The 15,991-nt window shown below is 40.7% G+C and overlaps 1 protein-coding gene across 2 annotated transcripts in view; it reads right to left on the bottom strand.

The window, feature by feature from the left end:
* DNAJC6 (DnaJ heat shock protein family (Hsp40) member C6) overlaps positions 1–3,719 on the bottom strand; it is a 92,001-nt gene extending 88,282 nt beyond the window's left edge. For both annotated transcript variants that reach the window (XM_032779601.2, XM_075067670.1), the window contains exon 1: positions 3,492–3,719. Coding sequence is in view for 1 of the 2 variants with exons in the window: in XM_075067670.1 (XP_074923771.1) it covers positions 3,492–3,513 (22 nt within the window). In the remaining variant the exon portion in view is untranslated. The remainder of the gene's footprint in view (positions 1–3,491) is intronic.
* Between the last annotated feature and the right edge of the window lie 12,272 nt (positions 3,720–15,991).

Below are 15,991 nucleotides of genomic sequence, written 5' to 3'. Positions count from 1 at the left end.
ATCCAGTTCTCCAGATAAATACACTTCTGTTTCTTTACTACCAGTTGGGATGAGAAACGTTTAATTAGATCAATCCTGAAAGTTAACTTTGAGGGGCCTAGTTCACACAACTATCTGAGACAGTCTTTAAATGATCATGAACATAGAGTTTGAATCTAAAGTCCCAATCCTGCAAATATTCATGCACATCCTTAATTTTTTCAACTACAGGAAATCCTATGGGATCAGGGTGTAAAAAAGATGGTCTCTTATCCTATATACCACATTACCTGATTTCCTATATGCTTTAAAAGTGACCTTGCCTTAAAATTTCAGCAACATTAGTTATCATCATCTGAGGTGTCTCTTTTCTGATAAGGTCATGTGACTCTGTCTTAGCTAATAGCAAAACAGGAACCAGCAGGAGGTTTTCGAAAGTTCTAGTTAAACAAACGTATTTGGCCTCAAACAGTTCCCTCCCACCTCTGTGTCATCTCCAGGATGTTGCTAAATCTCCAGCACATGTTCAAGGAGTCACAGCCACATACACATATTAACAGGGAGGCCAAGAGTTGAAACACAACTCTCCTGGACTGGAGTCAGAGGTTAAGGTCACTTAGGGAATTCCCCCTGTTGCAATTTGTTGGTGTCAGAGTCAGATGAACTTTACCCAGCAGTGAGATGATGCTCTGCCATTAAAATCCTAACATTCACTTCCACAGGCCCTGCAGTAACTTAAATGAAAAGATGCTATGGTACTCAGTGTGGAGTGGTGAATGAATTGTTAATGGTGCCTACTGTAGGGGACATATTTTTAAGGTCCCCACAGCTCCAAGAATGGTAACTGTGGACTTTCTGAATTAAAGTAAGTGACGTTTCTATTTTAAAAAATAATGATTTCTACCTATATAATTGGTGCGCCTCCAGGGTTCCTTACGGGGAAGAATGGTCTGCTTATGGCGTTGGACTGGGACTCGGGAATAGGGCTGTTTGGGGAAAAAAATATTGTGCAAAATGTTTTAAAACAGAAAAAAAAATTATCTAAATTTTCCACAGGAAAAATATATATATTTTTGGCAGAAATTCAAATTATAATAATAAAACATGCGGCCAAAAGTTATTTAAAAATGTCTGGGTGTTCTGTTCTTTTATGAAAAAAAATCCCATGGATTGCAGACATTTAGTTTAACGAAAACCTCAATTTCTAATTCCTGAGTTTCAGGAGATCTGGGTCTAATTCCTAACTTTGCCACAGCCTTCCTGTATGACCTTGTGCAACTCCCTTAATCTATCTGTGTCCATGGCCCAACTACTACACAGGGATTGCATCTCTTCTCCCACCCTTTGCATATTTTTGTCTATGAAGTTTGCAAGCTCTTAAGGACAGAGACTGTCTCTCACTAGGAGTATGTGCAGAGCCTAGCACAGTGAGGCTCCAGTATCTGATATTGTAATATAAATAATTAGCGTGTATAGAGTAATATTTATGGGTATTTTCATTTAAGTGGCTTTACACAGCTGCTTATGCATCAATACCAAGGTGAATCAGCATCTCATTATATCTGATTTTTAAAGTGAATGGAAATTATGGCACCCTGTTTATCTGGTAGTGTTACAATTGTGGTTTATAGACTATATTATGTATGTTTATAGAGGTTTATTCTCCTCTCTTTGCCTTAGTGTTAACAGGTGTGTGACACACACAACGAAGAATAGATTCTCACAATACCTTAGCATTAGATAATACATCTCTGAATGCTTCCAAAGCATACTGGCTCAAGAGCAGTAATCACTTCCAGATTATTCATTGTTATGTAGATATTATGTCTTTATCTATAGTACACAGGCTCTAACACTGATAATTGAAATCTAAACAGACCTACAGTGTCAGGATACAGAATCCTGAGTGTGTATTAGATATTAAATTAAAAGCACCATCATTTATTTATATGCTCTGAGACTGTAGGACTAGTTTCTTTAATGTTGATCCAAAAATCCTCTGTACAGGGCATTTCAAATGCTGCACTCTCTCCACCATCAAAGTAATAGGACTTCTTTTGACAACCGTTTTCTGTTAAGTTCCTCATCCACGTAGAAGCAGTTTTAGAAAATTCTTAGAAAAAATACACAACTCTGCCAAAAAGATTGTGGGGTGGGGGGGGGAGAGAGAGAAATAAAAACATACAGCAGGCAACAGAACAGGCTTGGGGCCTATCCTATCTGGCTACATCCAGGATTAATCTGCACCAGGATAAAGCCATATGTGAAACAGATTAGTTCAGTCAGCAACTGAACATTGAACTGAACACTACCAATGACATGCAGTAAAAACCAGTACTCGAGGGCAAAATTTGATTCCTCCTTAAAAGACAGAGAGCTCAAAAATACTGCATGTATCAGCTGTTAACATTTCTGGGACTACAAACAAGCAGGCTCTGTCACAGCTGACTAAATATAGCACAGCCAGTGTTGTCTTAATGCTGTGTGTACCATCTAAATTACTTGATATTTTTTCCCCTTTGAATGATGCTATGACTCAGAGAAAACCCTCAGTTTAGGGGATGTTAGAAGATGGAGGCCCTAATCCAAATTCAGTATCTGAATACAGGGTTCAATTTTCCAGTGCTGCAGGCCTTTTTCATTCCAGCAATATAGGGCAAGAATATATCAGGAAGACGTGAAACATTTCATGTTTTAAAGCCTGAGGAACCTGGAAACACTTCAGTATGGAATATGTACCTTTGAAATGGTAGTTTAATTCACAGCCTCAGAAACATATCTGACGTTCTGTTATTGTTTCTGCCTTCACCTCCCAGAGCAGTCTTGTTTGCATCTGTCCTAATAAGGTCAAAGCAAACTACATTTAACCAAAGTGTTAAAGTCTTTTCTGAACTGAAATATAATTTTCAAAATTTTCTAGCTATGAAGGTCAGTTTGACCATATGTCCTGAAAAGACTGAATGCCTGTATTTCTTTATATTAAATATTTTATTCTTAAACATATACCTGATTAATCTTTCCCTCGGAAACAGAGATGCACTCAGCTACTAATCACACCATGCCATTATCATTTTAACCTGAAAACATCACATTATTTTTCTCTTGAAGGTAATATGCTCAGATGATGACATAATATTAAATATACATTTAGGTAGTCAAACAAAGCTTTAATGATCAATACATAATTAGCTAGGTATGTGGAAAAAGGGATGTTTTTTCAGTTATTCAAATACTAAATACTCAGCTATGCACTTGCTAAATTCAGCATCTTAGCTTGCCATCAAATGGTAATATGTGATATATTGAAATCAGAAGCAGATGCTGATGCAAAATCTTTCCCTCAGCATATTATATAACTGCATTTTTTTTTACTGGGATCTTTGCATCAAAGATGCAGGATGCATTTTTAAAATGGTTACTCAGCAGAATGTACTGTAAACAGTCCTACTTATTTAATTATGCACCATCTCATTTTTCATTTATTGTATGCAATTCTCTTGGTCTTTTCTTACCTTTATTTTCAGATTCTTTCATTCTCCTCTTCCTCCTCTTGCTGCGGATCAGCAGGAAGCCCAGCTGATTTGTGAAATGCTGACTTTTGATTTGTCATTCACGGCCAGTCATAGGTCATGGAGGCTATGTCCATCAAGCCAGGGCACTGATGTGTGATAATTGTATGCAACTGTGTCTGGTATTGGGTTATAGTTAGAATTATACAGAAGCAAGGAAGGATGAGGATGTAAGCAGACATAACACATTTTCTAAAATGTGGCATGGAGTAGGATTTGGAGTCAAAGGATTTTCCCTTAATTCAGTTCTGAATCAAGTTTCATTTAAAAAAAAATCTAAATCCTTTGGAAAAAAATCAGTGATAAAGGAGCATGTAGGCAAAACAGCACCCAACAGGTGTTCTTTGTAGAGAGCCTTGAAATCAGAAGGCATCTAATAAGCGAGATGGATTAGAAATGCAGATACTTGTGGCTACAGATCATAACAATTCTAATCCCTTCTTGCATTAAACAATCAGTGTAAATCCAAAAAATATTATGGAGTAAAGAGACTATATTGTAGTGAACTTGAAGCATGACCCATGTTATGTGGACCTATAAGTGCCCTAGCTAATTATTAGTAAAATTTGATTACTATTCATCTCATAATCCTTAACACAGTGCAACTATGGCTGCAGCAGGATTATGGGCTATGCATTCTGTTTCGTCTAAGCATGATGTTTTCAAACTAGTTCCAGTGATAGTTTTACCTAGCCAGCGAGTGGGGGAGCACTTGAAGGTGCATTGTAGCAGTGATCATCCAGGTAGTGTGCCTGAAAGCAGCAGGAGTGGAATCCACAAGTCATGGAACAGTCCACAATCTATGAAACAGAAGCCTAAAAAAAAAACACCTATAGTATTGTCCAAGTCCCTTGTGGTGACAACCAGCCTTAGTTAATTAGCATATGGGTAACTAATACATTTTGTAGGACTCCAACTAAGATTAGCCTAGAAGTATCACTGGGAATCACTCTTCAAAGTAAAACTTTAGAAGATTCTTATTCAGTTTTGATAATAGATTTTTTTTCTTTAAGATTAATTTCATAGTTAGTTTTTTTAAATGTCTGTTCATCTATATTGGCACTTAAGGCTTTGTCACTGTCACTCATGCTGCCTGCTTGCAACTGTACAGTGGCAGATTATATAAAATCTGGACCACCAGCTCCAAAAGTACAACCACTCTTGCTTATAGCATGGAGAATCTTCTTTACCTTTTAGCAGTATCAGGCCTGTGACACACTCTTGAGAAATTTGGAGTCCATCCATTACAAGATACACATACACCAGCCAGATTAAGATTCATAAGAACAAAGGCCCAGTATATTTGTCAGCATTAAATATGGAATGTACATCATTATATGTGGGTTGTTTTTCAGATATTGCCCCTAAGTATTTATATAGGACCTGAAGAGCCAGAGTTTCAGAAGATGACCTCACTTTCATTGGATACTGAGTTATTTTGAAAATCTGGCCTGAAGTGTCCAAGTGGGAGCTTGTGGGTGCTAAGATCTTTTGAAAAATCTGGCACCAACTATGAGTACTGAGCAGCTGAAAATCTGCCCCCGTATGCCTGAGGCCATAAATAATTACAAATTTAGTGAATCACACTCCCAGTCCTAAGGATCTTGCTTAATCTAAGATTATCAACACAGCAATAAGGCGGGTAAGATATCTTCTATTGGACCAACTTCTTCTGGTGAAAGAAACACGCTTTCGCAGAGCTCCTCTTCAGTTCTGTGTAAACTCAAAAGTTGGCTCTTCACCAACAGAAACTGGTCCAATAAAAGATATTACCTCACCCACCTTCTCTCTCTCATAGGCTGGGACCAATACAGCTACAACAACACTGCAAACAATAGAGTGGGATGTAGAAGAAGAGGCACTTTCTGGAGAAGAATTGGGAGCTTGTTCTAAGCCTAGGGCAGCCATACTGTAGGTGGGAAGCTGAGAATGCATGTGAAGGAAACACAGGCTGTGCGTCTACACTAGTCTTCTACAGGGGAAGTCTCACCAGCACTGGTGGGAGCACTTGAATGGATAGGGCACTGCCTTTTTTACCATCATGTCACCTAGATCTGCTCTGAACAGGGTGAGATGACACCATGGTAACACCACCAATGTCCTCTCTTCACTAACGCTCCCACAGACTGTAAAGAAGTCCTGGGCCACTTCCCCCGATAATCTAGCGTAGGAAAGACCAGAGAGAACAAGAGGAAAGGACCAAGAGGGACATAGAGAAGGAAAGTGTGAAGGATCCTGGTGTTGGCTGCGGCAGGGAAATGATGCCACAAAGCATTTTTCCTACTGTACATTACTCAGTCTGCTCCAGGCCGCTACGTAAGTACGTTCGGGTTACTTCTGAGAATGAGGCCCCTGAAGTGCTCTCAGCCCAGCCAGAGGTTACTTGACTCTATAGTTATAGTTATTTGTCCTCCTGGAACAGCCCAGCTTCACAGAGCTGTCCTCCTTGTCCCACCTGTCTAAAGGCCAATGTACACAGGAGGTTGCTTGTAAGTATTAGACACTTTGAATATTCTGATAAAAATAAACCCAAGCACCTCATGCTCCAGGATGAATCAGATACTAGAACAGTGACCTTTGCAATTCCTATGCTTATCTGTCACTTTTAAATCAAAAGTTTAACTCAGGCCCACTACAGGTATGAACGAAAATAAAGAACAATTTCAGGCATGTTCTTAAACAAATAGTCCAGAGTGATAGAAATGGCATGACATTGTTCTCTGTTTTCAAGGATCATCTTTGCTCCTACACAATGTACTCAGTTCCCAGTGAACCTTTGGACAGAGCACCACAGACACAAGTCACATCTCCCCGTTTTGCCAACTCTCCTGTTAAATACCGACTCACTTTCCTCATGAATCAGGCTGGTGAACTGAAGCTTCCCGAGTCACGATTTCTGTAACATTGAATACAGCAATGGTGATTAAGAAAGATGTTTTATTCACAATATTTTCATTGCAGAAGCCTGGAGGAACATACCATAACTCAAATGGGGGATGGGTGGGCAGGGGAGTAGAACTCTGCTGATTCCTCCTGTCTCTTTCCTCCCTGGAAACTACTCCCCCCACTACCCCACCCCAATCTTTGCAGGTGCTAAGTTCACAACGTCCTGGGGATAGTTGATGTTATACAGTCCAAATGCAGACCAGTCCAGGTCCTCTTTAGCTTATTTGATTCACAGTTGGTCTTAATATTTTGCACAGATTTGCAAAACAATTGTCTCTGTGCAACTTTATCCCAGGGCCAACAGAAGGATTTAAGAGTGATTTTGAAAGAGGACTCACTTAGAGACATCCCAAATTTGACTAACTTTTTACATAAAAATATGTTATGCTGATCAGACGCCTTCCAGTTCCCAGCTGCAGAAATGAAAGTGAAGTTTCCTTTCAATTTATGTCTTTACATGTGAAAAGGAAAACGGGCTAGAAACTTTGTCTGTAACTGGAATGTCTTTTACATTTCCAGTTCTCCGAAGTCTGAGAAGCTCAAGCTTTTAGAGGGGCCCAAAGACCCAGCTCTGAGAAACATCACAGCCAAAAGGAACAATGAACTAAGTAGAATACAAGCAGTGAAGCTAAATTACTAAATATTTGCTTTTCATGCAGCTTGGTTGTACATATGGAATTCACAGGGGAGGGGAGCTGAACCAAAGTATTCCACAAACTGAAAGGATTCATACAAATGTGGTTTGACTGAACAAACAAAAGACACTACTTTAATTAATCTTGGTGAGTAAGAGAGTGCTAAGCAGCAGGAAGGGAGCAGATGCGTGTTGAAATATCAGGCTGTTGCTTCTGAAATTAAGATCACCCAGATGAATTTCAAAGATTCCAGGCACCAGAAATTCCCATTGATGTCAATGGAGAATGTGGATGGTCAGCGACTCTGAAAAATCAGACCTCTGGTGAAATGCTCTATGGTAATGCCTGCTGGCCAGAGAAGAGCCCTACACCCAGGGCATGTTTTATACATTAAACGAAATGGGAGATAACATGGTAGGAATTGGGGGACAGGTTTTAATACGGCAAAAATGTAACCCAGAACTTATACTATCCAGGCTTGGAATTTAATGACCGCACCAGTGAGAACTGGTTGAGCACAGACAGCCTTGCTGAAGGGGATAGGTGAAGAAAGCATTTGGGTGAGTGTTTGTTCCTGTAATGAAATGGGCATTCACAAACAAATGGGAAAGTAAAAAATGTGTAACCCGATTCTTCTTTTGTACAGGCTTTTTAAACTCAAGATGCCTCCTCATATTACTACTGCCATTAAAAAAAAAAAAAAATCCATAAAACCAACCATGCAGTGCTCTTACTCACTCTGTCTACTCTAACAGAAAAATAACCTGTCCCCATGGATGTTATCAATAAAGTCCTAGACCCCCTTCATGCACTGAAGAAAAGTGATCTAATCTATTAGGAAGTGCCTGGCATAGCCATTCTTTGCTCACCATACAAGCCCTTTAAAGTTTCTGGCTTTGGAAAGAGGTCATCTTTGAATTATTGGCTGAAAGCGAAACCAAAAACTAACGAATGTTGGAGGTTGTTCCCCCAGTTCAAGACAGCTGAGTGCTGACTACAATCATTTGGGGGCATTCATAGCATATGATCTGGCAAAGGCATGTTCAAGATCATTTTCTCATAGTGGGCCTGGTTCTGCATTGCCCTGAACCTTATGTCATCATTTACAACTGGGTAAAGTATTACCCTGTGATTTACACAAGTAGCAGGGAAGAATCAGGTTCAGTCTATTGGCTCTGAAGCGTCTCACAACAGAAACTAATGTACAAAATTAGCACCAAGACAGACATCCTGATGGTAGATTACCAAAAATAAAAGCAGTTAAAACCTCCACCAATAAGTGATGGAAAGAGAATCTTGAAGCAGGTGTGCTCCACTCTCAACAGTAGATTAGCTGAAAAATAAGTGCTAATCATTTACTGTAATATTGGTAACATCAGTAAGTTTCTAGTAATGACACTGAAAAGTACAGTAGTGCTAGAATTTAGCCCTTTCTTACCAGTAGGAGGTACAGGGGAGAATGGAAGAGGCTTATAAACTGATTGCCTCCCCACATGAAACAATTGTCCAACTCATACACAGAGAAAGAGTTTTAACGAACACTAACAAGTCAACAGGCTTCCTAGTATCAAGGGAGTTATGTGGACTTAAAGTAAATTGTCACAATTATCACAAACGGTATCTTGAGAAGTGACAGTTTTATGGTCTAGTGGAGAAAACCTAGAACTAGGATTCCCGGTCACACCCATGGCCTAATAGACTCGGGGGTCTTCGATAAGTCACTTACAAGTATGTCTCTCCATTTACCCATTTGTAAAATGGGGATAAGAACGCTTCCCTCCTTTGCAGGAATTGAGAGAATTGAGAGATTTAATTAAATGTTTGTGAAATGCTTTCAGATTCTTGGATACAAAATGCTAGATGTAAATACAAAGTTTATCATAAGAATAAAGTGCCTGTTTATCAGGTGTTGGTTTATATCTAGTTAGGCAACTTATTTAGGAACAGATTCAGTTAATGTGCACTCTCTGTTATATCTAACAGCTGAGCAGAAGAGAGTGTTCTTTCCCTTGGTATTTTCCTTAGGACAAGTACGATCATCTTATTAAATGTTGCTTTCCATTCCTGGAACATTTTGTTATAATTCCATATTTGGTTACTCCAGTGTAAACTTGCCTTTGCGGAGAAATAAATTGTTATAATAGGCAAAGAAAACCCTTAGCGTGTTGTTTGGCTTATGACGTAAAGGAGCTCTAAAGCTTAGCAAGCTGATATCAGGACTGACTCAAATTCAGATTTCACTACACAGTCACTGCAATTTTGATCTAAGTCCTTTCCAGTGTTGTGGGCCAGCATCAGACTAGAATGACAGATGCCTACTTGTGCTACTAGAGTAACTAAATCTGATCACATCTCTTCAATCACTGCTCTTCCAAGTGCACTGAACCTGCTGAATGGTCATAATGGTGGCTATGTGGTCTTCATGACAGAGTGGCCCTGATTCATTCAGTAATGGAACTACTGCCCATTGACTCCAGGAAGAGCCACAAAGGTCATCCAGTGGAGCTAAAAGAAGAACCAGGTCTTGCCAATAAAAGACTTCAGCTGGGTAGATGCCTCCAGGCTTCTTGCAGTCACAATGATGCGTCAAATATCTCTTGCATTAAAAGTGACCCACTGAGAGTTCAAGAGACAGCAGAGAGGCAGTACAGTGGGGTACCACACAGACAGATGACCTCCCAATTAGGAGGCATGGTGTGGGGAGGAACAAAGCAGAGACAGGGAGCCCTGGGGAGAAGTGGCTAGACTTCTTACTACTACACACTGATTTTTGTCTCCTTGATTAATGAAGACTCCTGTTTGAAAAGCTTTAAAATGGGTCTTGAAAGGGACTCAGTCACCAGAATGCCCAGCCCAAACTTTCACACGTCCATAGAGAGAGGGGTGCTCAAGATAAATGGGGGGTAATCAATTTTGTTATTCTTTCAATTGTTACATTCTGCAGAGATGGAAAAATGTACCTGGATTTCTGGACAATTTACACAAAAAAGTTCCCTAATGTGATTCAGTTGCATTCATGTACATTACACTATATGCAAATTCCTTCATTGGGAAAAATAATTAAGCAACCAGAGACACAATAACCCCAGGAGCAGAAGGATGCATTACTATTAGAGGGGCAAAGGAAGGAGTTACCCGAAAAGCAAGTTCTTCCTTTGCTGACAGCATTACCTTCACAAAGTAGCCTCTAAACTCATCCTGCCAAAAGCATGAATACATCTCTGCACTGATCCAGGTGTTTGCATCGCCAAACTGCAAAGCTAAGCTCCTCAAATCCCCAGGAGAAAATTAAAAATCAAGTGTCATGTAGAGAAGTTTGCAGGTCAGAGGCTGTATATTGCAAGATCCCAGAGACAGGGACTGTCTCCTTCTGCGCACACAGGAGCAAATACACAGCTGGTGCTCACCAAAGAGCATGATCTTAGTTAGTGCCAGGTCTTGCCACAAATTAAACACCACATAAAACAGGTAGAAGCAGGGGAAAAAAAAATATTTACATATAGCAAATGGCAAATAGCTGTAGTGATTCTCCAGGGACGAGACCATCCAAGAATAAACCTGCGGTTCCATTTACAGCCATCAGGAAAACATACAAATACCAAATGGTTCCGTAGGCGAGAGGATAGACAGAGGAAACCTCCTGCTCCCAACCCCCACTTTGGTTTATTACAGAATTGTCACCACTTTATTTAAAAAAAAACTGTAAGATTCACAGTAAAGTACTAAAGTCAGGCGATGGAGTGGGGAATTGTGTGGTGTTCTGACAGGAGGATTCAGACTATAGGAGAAAGCTGAAGTAAAATAACTAACTTAGGTAGGTTCTATGACTCAAGTGCTATGGGATGGTATGCAGTTCAAATTGAAGAGGTTTCTCTCTGCAATGATTGGATCCACCCTTTAAGAACACAGCACAAGTATCTGTCAATAATTTGCACAGCAATATTGAATTAGTGTATGCCTGTAAAACTAGACCTGTTCCTCGCCTTAAAAAAAGTGGATTTATTTAGGGCCTAAAACCTCTAACAAGCCCTCCCATGGCTGTTCTAAGGTAATACATTCCCTCCCTTTAACTGTACACTCCAAACACCCCACCCCTTTGTACACAGCATAGACAACTAAAAAGGTAGAGCTGGACTCTGGGATGAGCGGGATCATCATAAATTGTTGGATTTAACACAGATTGCCAGGTTGTACCCAGTTTCAAGTGAGTTTTGGGGTTCCTACCCCAATTCGGGTCTCCTGGATTCTGCTTTGCACTAAAGAACAGGTGTGGCAGCCATCTTACAAACGCAAAAATTAAAAACCTAGTGCTGAAATGACAGTGCAACCAGGTGCAGTGTATTAGTATACTTCCTGAAGTCAGTCACTACCACTCCAATCCATAGCATCATTAAACCTTGAGGAATGCACATGCTGTGAGTGCCAATTTTGAAATAAACAACACTTCATACTTATACAGTGCTTTATGTCGAGCCAGCAATGCCCTGCTATGGTATGTAAATATAGTATTATCCCCAAGGTGATCAGGTGTTGAACTGATGTAAAGAATTTACAACTCTTAAAAAAAAATTGACCTTAAAAAAGTTTGTAGATGCCACAAAGAATAGCAATTATCGATTCACAGATTCCAAGGTCAGAAGAGACCATTGTGATATCTAGTCGGGCATCCTGTATAACACAGGCCATAAAACTTCACCCAAATAATACCCAGACTATATTTTTTAAAGAAAAACATCCAATCTAGATTTTAAAACTGCCAGCAGTAGAGACAGTATCAGTGAATTTAAAATCTAAGAACATTAACAGAAGACAGAGAGGATGTGAGAACAGTTTTGAAGTACATAAAAAGGTTGTTAGAAGGAGGAGGGAGAAAAATTGTTCTTCTTAACCTCTGAGGATAGGACAAGAAGCAACGGGCTTAAATTGCAGCAAGGGAGGTTTACACTGGACATTAGGAAAATCTTCCTGTCAGGGTGGTTACGCACTGGAATAAATTGCCTAGGGAGGTTGTGGATTGGAGATTTTTAAGAGCAGGCCAGATAAACACCTGTCAGGAATGGTCTAGATAATACTTTGTCCTGCCATTTGTGCAGGGGACTGGACTAGATGACTTCTTGAGGTCCCTTCAAGTCCTATTATCCTATGAATAATGCACAAAGTTCTCATTCAAAACAACCTGGACATGCAACAATCATCTTCTAAATATGGTAACTTTAAGGGAAACCTAACAATTAAAAAAAAAAAAAAAAAAAAACAGTTGCAGAAGAAAGGCAACCAAGAATGGCGTTTGCAGCTACTGTGTGGGAACAGGGAATGGACGTGTCTCCAACAGGTAGTTTTGTAACTTCTTCAGCAGAATGTTACATACACGTAGTCCAATGCACTGTGCACAGGATTACAGCCCCACGCTCAGAGTCAGCAAGCGATCTCTGGCAAGTTGCATACCTCCATCTGCAAAATAGGGGTAGCATGCACTGCCTGAGGACTAATTAAATGTTTATAAAGCCCGATATGAAAAATTATACATGCAGGCTACTAATGGACAGAGAGAGAGGCATAATAAAGGGGAAGTTGTTCTAGCTACAGTTCAAAGGTGCAGGTCTCCATCCATCTAGGAATTGTTGTGACTCCAGCATGTCCAAATGTTGTTCTAAGCCATTCACTTTGCATAACTAGAGGAATAATTTCCCTAAGATGCAGCATGAGATGCCCAAAAGAGCCTCTGGTCTTATGAAATACAACAGCCTGAAAAACAATGGGAATAGCAGCATTTGCTCTTTCGTAGGCTTGGATAAAGATAAGGCAAATGATCTCAAGGAAGACTCTTAAAACATTTAATGTGTTCAATACAGAGACGAAAAGCAAATAAAAATAATGGGTACAAAGGAAAACCCCAAATGACGCTGTTCAAATATATCCCTCTGAACGGCACTGGAGGGCAAGATGGTAAAGGCAGGGAAATGAGACCCTGGATTTGAATGCTTGCTTAAAATGGAGATTACATAGCATTTCCAGCAGGAGCTTGTGAAAGTAGAATGAATTATATTGTAAAAATAAGAATGGATTAAAGAAATGTTGTATGTACCTTTAAGCAGAAATAAGAAATGTTGAAATACAGGTGCCAGGAAAAGAAACATTAGGCATAAACAAGGGTGCTAATGGCAAAACATTAACAGAAGATCGGTAATAGTTAGTAAGGAAATAAAATATGCATGGCTAGCCCAGGTAAACTTATCAGATTCTGCTTCCTTTGTTATCTTGCTAAGTGCTCCCCCCCTTTTTATCTGTATAAATAAGATAGTTTGTGTCTTGTATGGGGCTCACATTATCTGGGTGTATTAGCAGAGCGCTGTGCTAATAAAACAGAGTGGTCTGACAAACTGTGAGTCCTGAGTCTAACTTTGACAAGCTTAACACTTATTGGGAAACAGAAAATGTTCTCAAATGCATCCCTTCCCACATACTTATCTTTCCACCAGTGTTTTCCTCCTACTCCACAGTTGCAGCAGTTTAGCAACTTCGATAAATTTAACCCCATATATTTTAGATATTGGGAATTTTTAATTAGGTGTCATATTTATTCTTTTCGCCACCCCCTACAGCAGTCACTTTTCAAGGGCTCCATCCAGACATCTCCCAGACTTGGCATTCCCTCCATCACACTTCTCAGTAGCATGTGGGAATGCAAGTGCTCAGAAGACTGCTGCCCTAGCGCCTTCCCTTCTGGCAATCCTCATCCCACAGAACGGACACTCATGGCAACAAACAGTGACTACTACAGCATATGCGATTCCTAAGATGGCTAGAAATCCAGCAGTGATCTGCCCTATGCATCTGACGAAGTGGGTATTCACCCACGAAAGCTCATGCTCCAAAACGTCTGTTAGTCTATAAGGTGCCACAGGATTCTTTGCTGCTTGTCCCATGCAGTGACTGGAACACACCAGCATTCAAAGTCAGAGATGTGCACACAAGCAACTCCCACTGTCCCTATATTAGCATGTTTTTAAATAATTCAAATATCTTTACCTAACCCCTTTGCGAAAAAAGAGGTTTTCCAAGAGCCTCATTTGTTTCTTCAAGCAGCAGTTTTACTTTCAAATAATCCCTTTTGTTGCTAACATATATTATGAATTTGAGCCCTTTCTTTTGTTTCGAGTATAGTCCTACTAGTGGAAAGAACTAATCATTACAAGTATGTTTTAACTAGATGGATGGTAGATCCCTTTTAGGATCTCCTCATCCATAAAGTTAGCACAGATCTCCCACATGCTCTACGGCTGTTCCCTGTCCTCCCACACCAGAGAACCTTGTTAGTGCTGTAATTCAGTTCTGCTCCATTCAAGTCAGTGGGAAGTCTCCCATTGAGAGCAGGCCTTAGAACACCTCAGTGCCTCCTTTATATCATTACCTTCAGTAGAAGACAACTAGGGGAGAATGGATAGAACCAGGCCTCCCAACCCGACAGATTCATAACTGGTGCTACATCTCCCATTCTTGGCCCTGCCCCCAAAACCCTATGGATACACACCCTGGTGAACAACATAGGTTCCCAGGAAGGGTTGCACACATCTCTCATGTCCTCTAGGCTGTTCCCTCCACACACCCCAAAACCCTGCCCCATACACTAGTGGAGAGATCGGTTCAGGCCATTGGGGTTTTTCCACTCAGCCTTTTCATACCACAGCAGTGCAAATACCAATTCTGCTTTGTCTCACTTAGAAAGGGACAGTAATGACATTTAGAAAGCTGTCTGATCCCAGATCAAAGCCATGCATTCCAGCTAGGCAGGCACTGACCTCACCACATTTCACAGTGGTTCTATAATCAAAATAGGGTCCAACTTCCTAGTTATACTAGTGTGAATGCAACAGTCACAGTCCTCAGTGAGAGAGCGTACTGTGCAATACTGCTCAGCCTCATCATGGCTAAGATGCAAATAGTCACAGGATGCCTGCCTGTCTGATGGGGTAGTGATGACAATGGCCAATTGGTTGCAATACTCTGGGACTGCCAGAGTGTGCCTTCTACTGCCAGGCGCAGGAGGGGGCTATGATTTATAGGGAAGAACATGGAATCCCAAATAAGGCTGATGGAAATCTAGTGCACTACTGGGCCAGTGTAATGTGAGTGGTATGAAAGAAGGGAAGGTGCAAACATATCGATAACCCACTGTCTTCCCATCACAAAAGAATGCCAAGACAAACATTCCCAGCCAGGAAGATGCTAAATGCATTAATGTAGGATGACAATTCTTTTGGTGCTTTAAAAAAAAAAAAAAAAAATCTCCCCAGGCCTCAGAAAGCCAAAGTTAAGTTCCACCTAAGAATCCTCCCCCTACAGATTTATAGCCACTCTTTAGGAGTGTATTTTCGAGAGCAAAAAGCAGAAACTATGACATTTCAGCAGCAGACACTTGCCCTGCTTGTTAACTGTTGTAATTAATCAAATTGTCTATTGCAGAGGTTCTCAAACTGTGCTCTGCGGACCATTAGTGGCCCACGAGCTCTATTCAGGTGGTCCATGGATAGCTCCCTCTAAGGTGCATGCCTTGGCCGCTGCACATGACAAAATGAAGGGCCACTTACCTAGTTAGTGAAGCCATGCCTGCGTGGCTCCACTAATTAGGTGCCTGGACCCTGGAGAGGACGCACATGTAAGGTGAGATAGTGGCTTCGGGGAGAGTAGGGGATAGGTGAGAGGGGGCAGGAATTTAGGGGTGCAGTGGTCAGAGAAAGAGGCGACTTTCCCCAGCTCCAAAGCTGTGGCGGAGGAGATACTTTCCTCCTTCCCAGCCTCAGCTCTGTGGCTGCTGTGGTGGGGGAGAGAGGGTACATCCATCACATTAGAAAGGTAAGACTG

The sequence above is a fragment of the Chelonoidis abingdonii genome, chromosome 7 (assembly GCF_003597395.2).
Source record: "Chelonoidis abingdonii isolate Lonesome George chromosome 7, CheloAbing_2.0, whole genome shotgun sequence".
Classification (NCBI taxonomy): domain Eukaryota; kingdom Metazoa; phylum Chordata; order Testudines; family Testudinidae; genus Chelonoidis; species Chelonoidis abingdonii.
The sequence above is the reverse complement of the archived record's forward strand: the minus strand, read 5'-3'. Positions and strand labels throughout refer to the sequence as shown.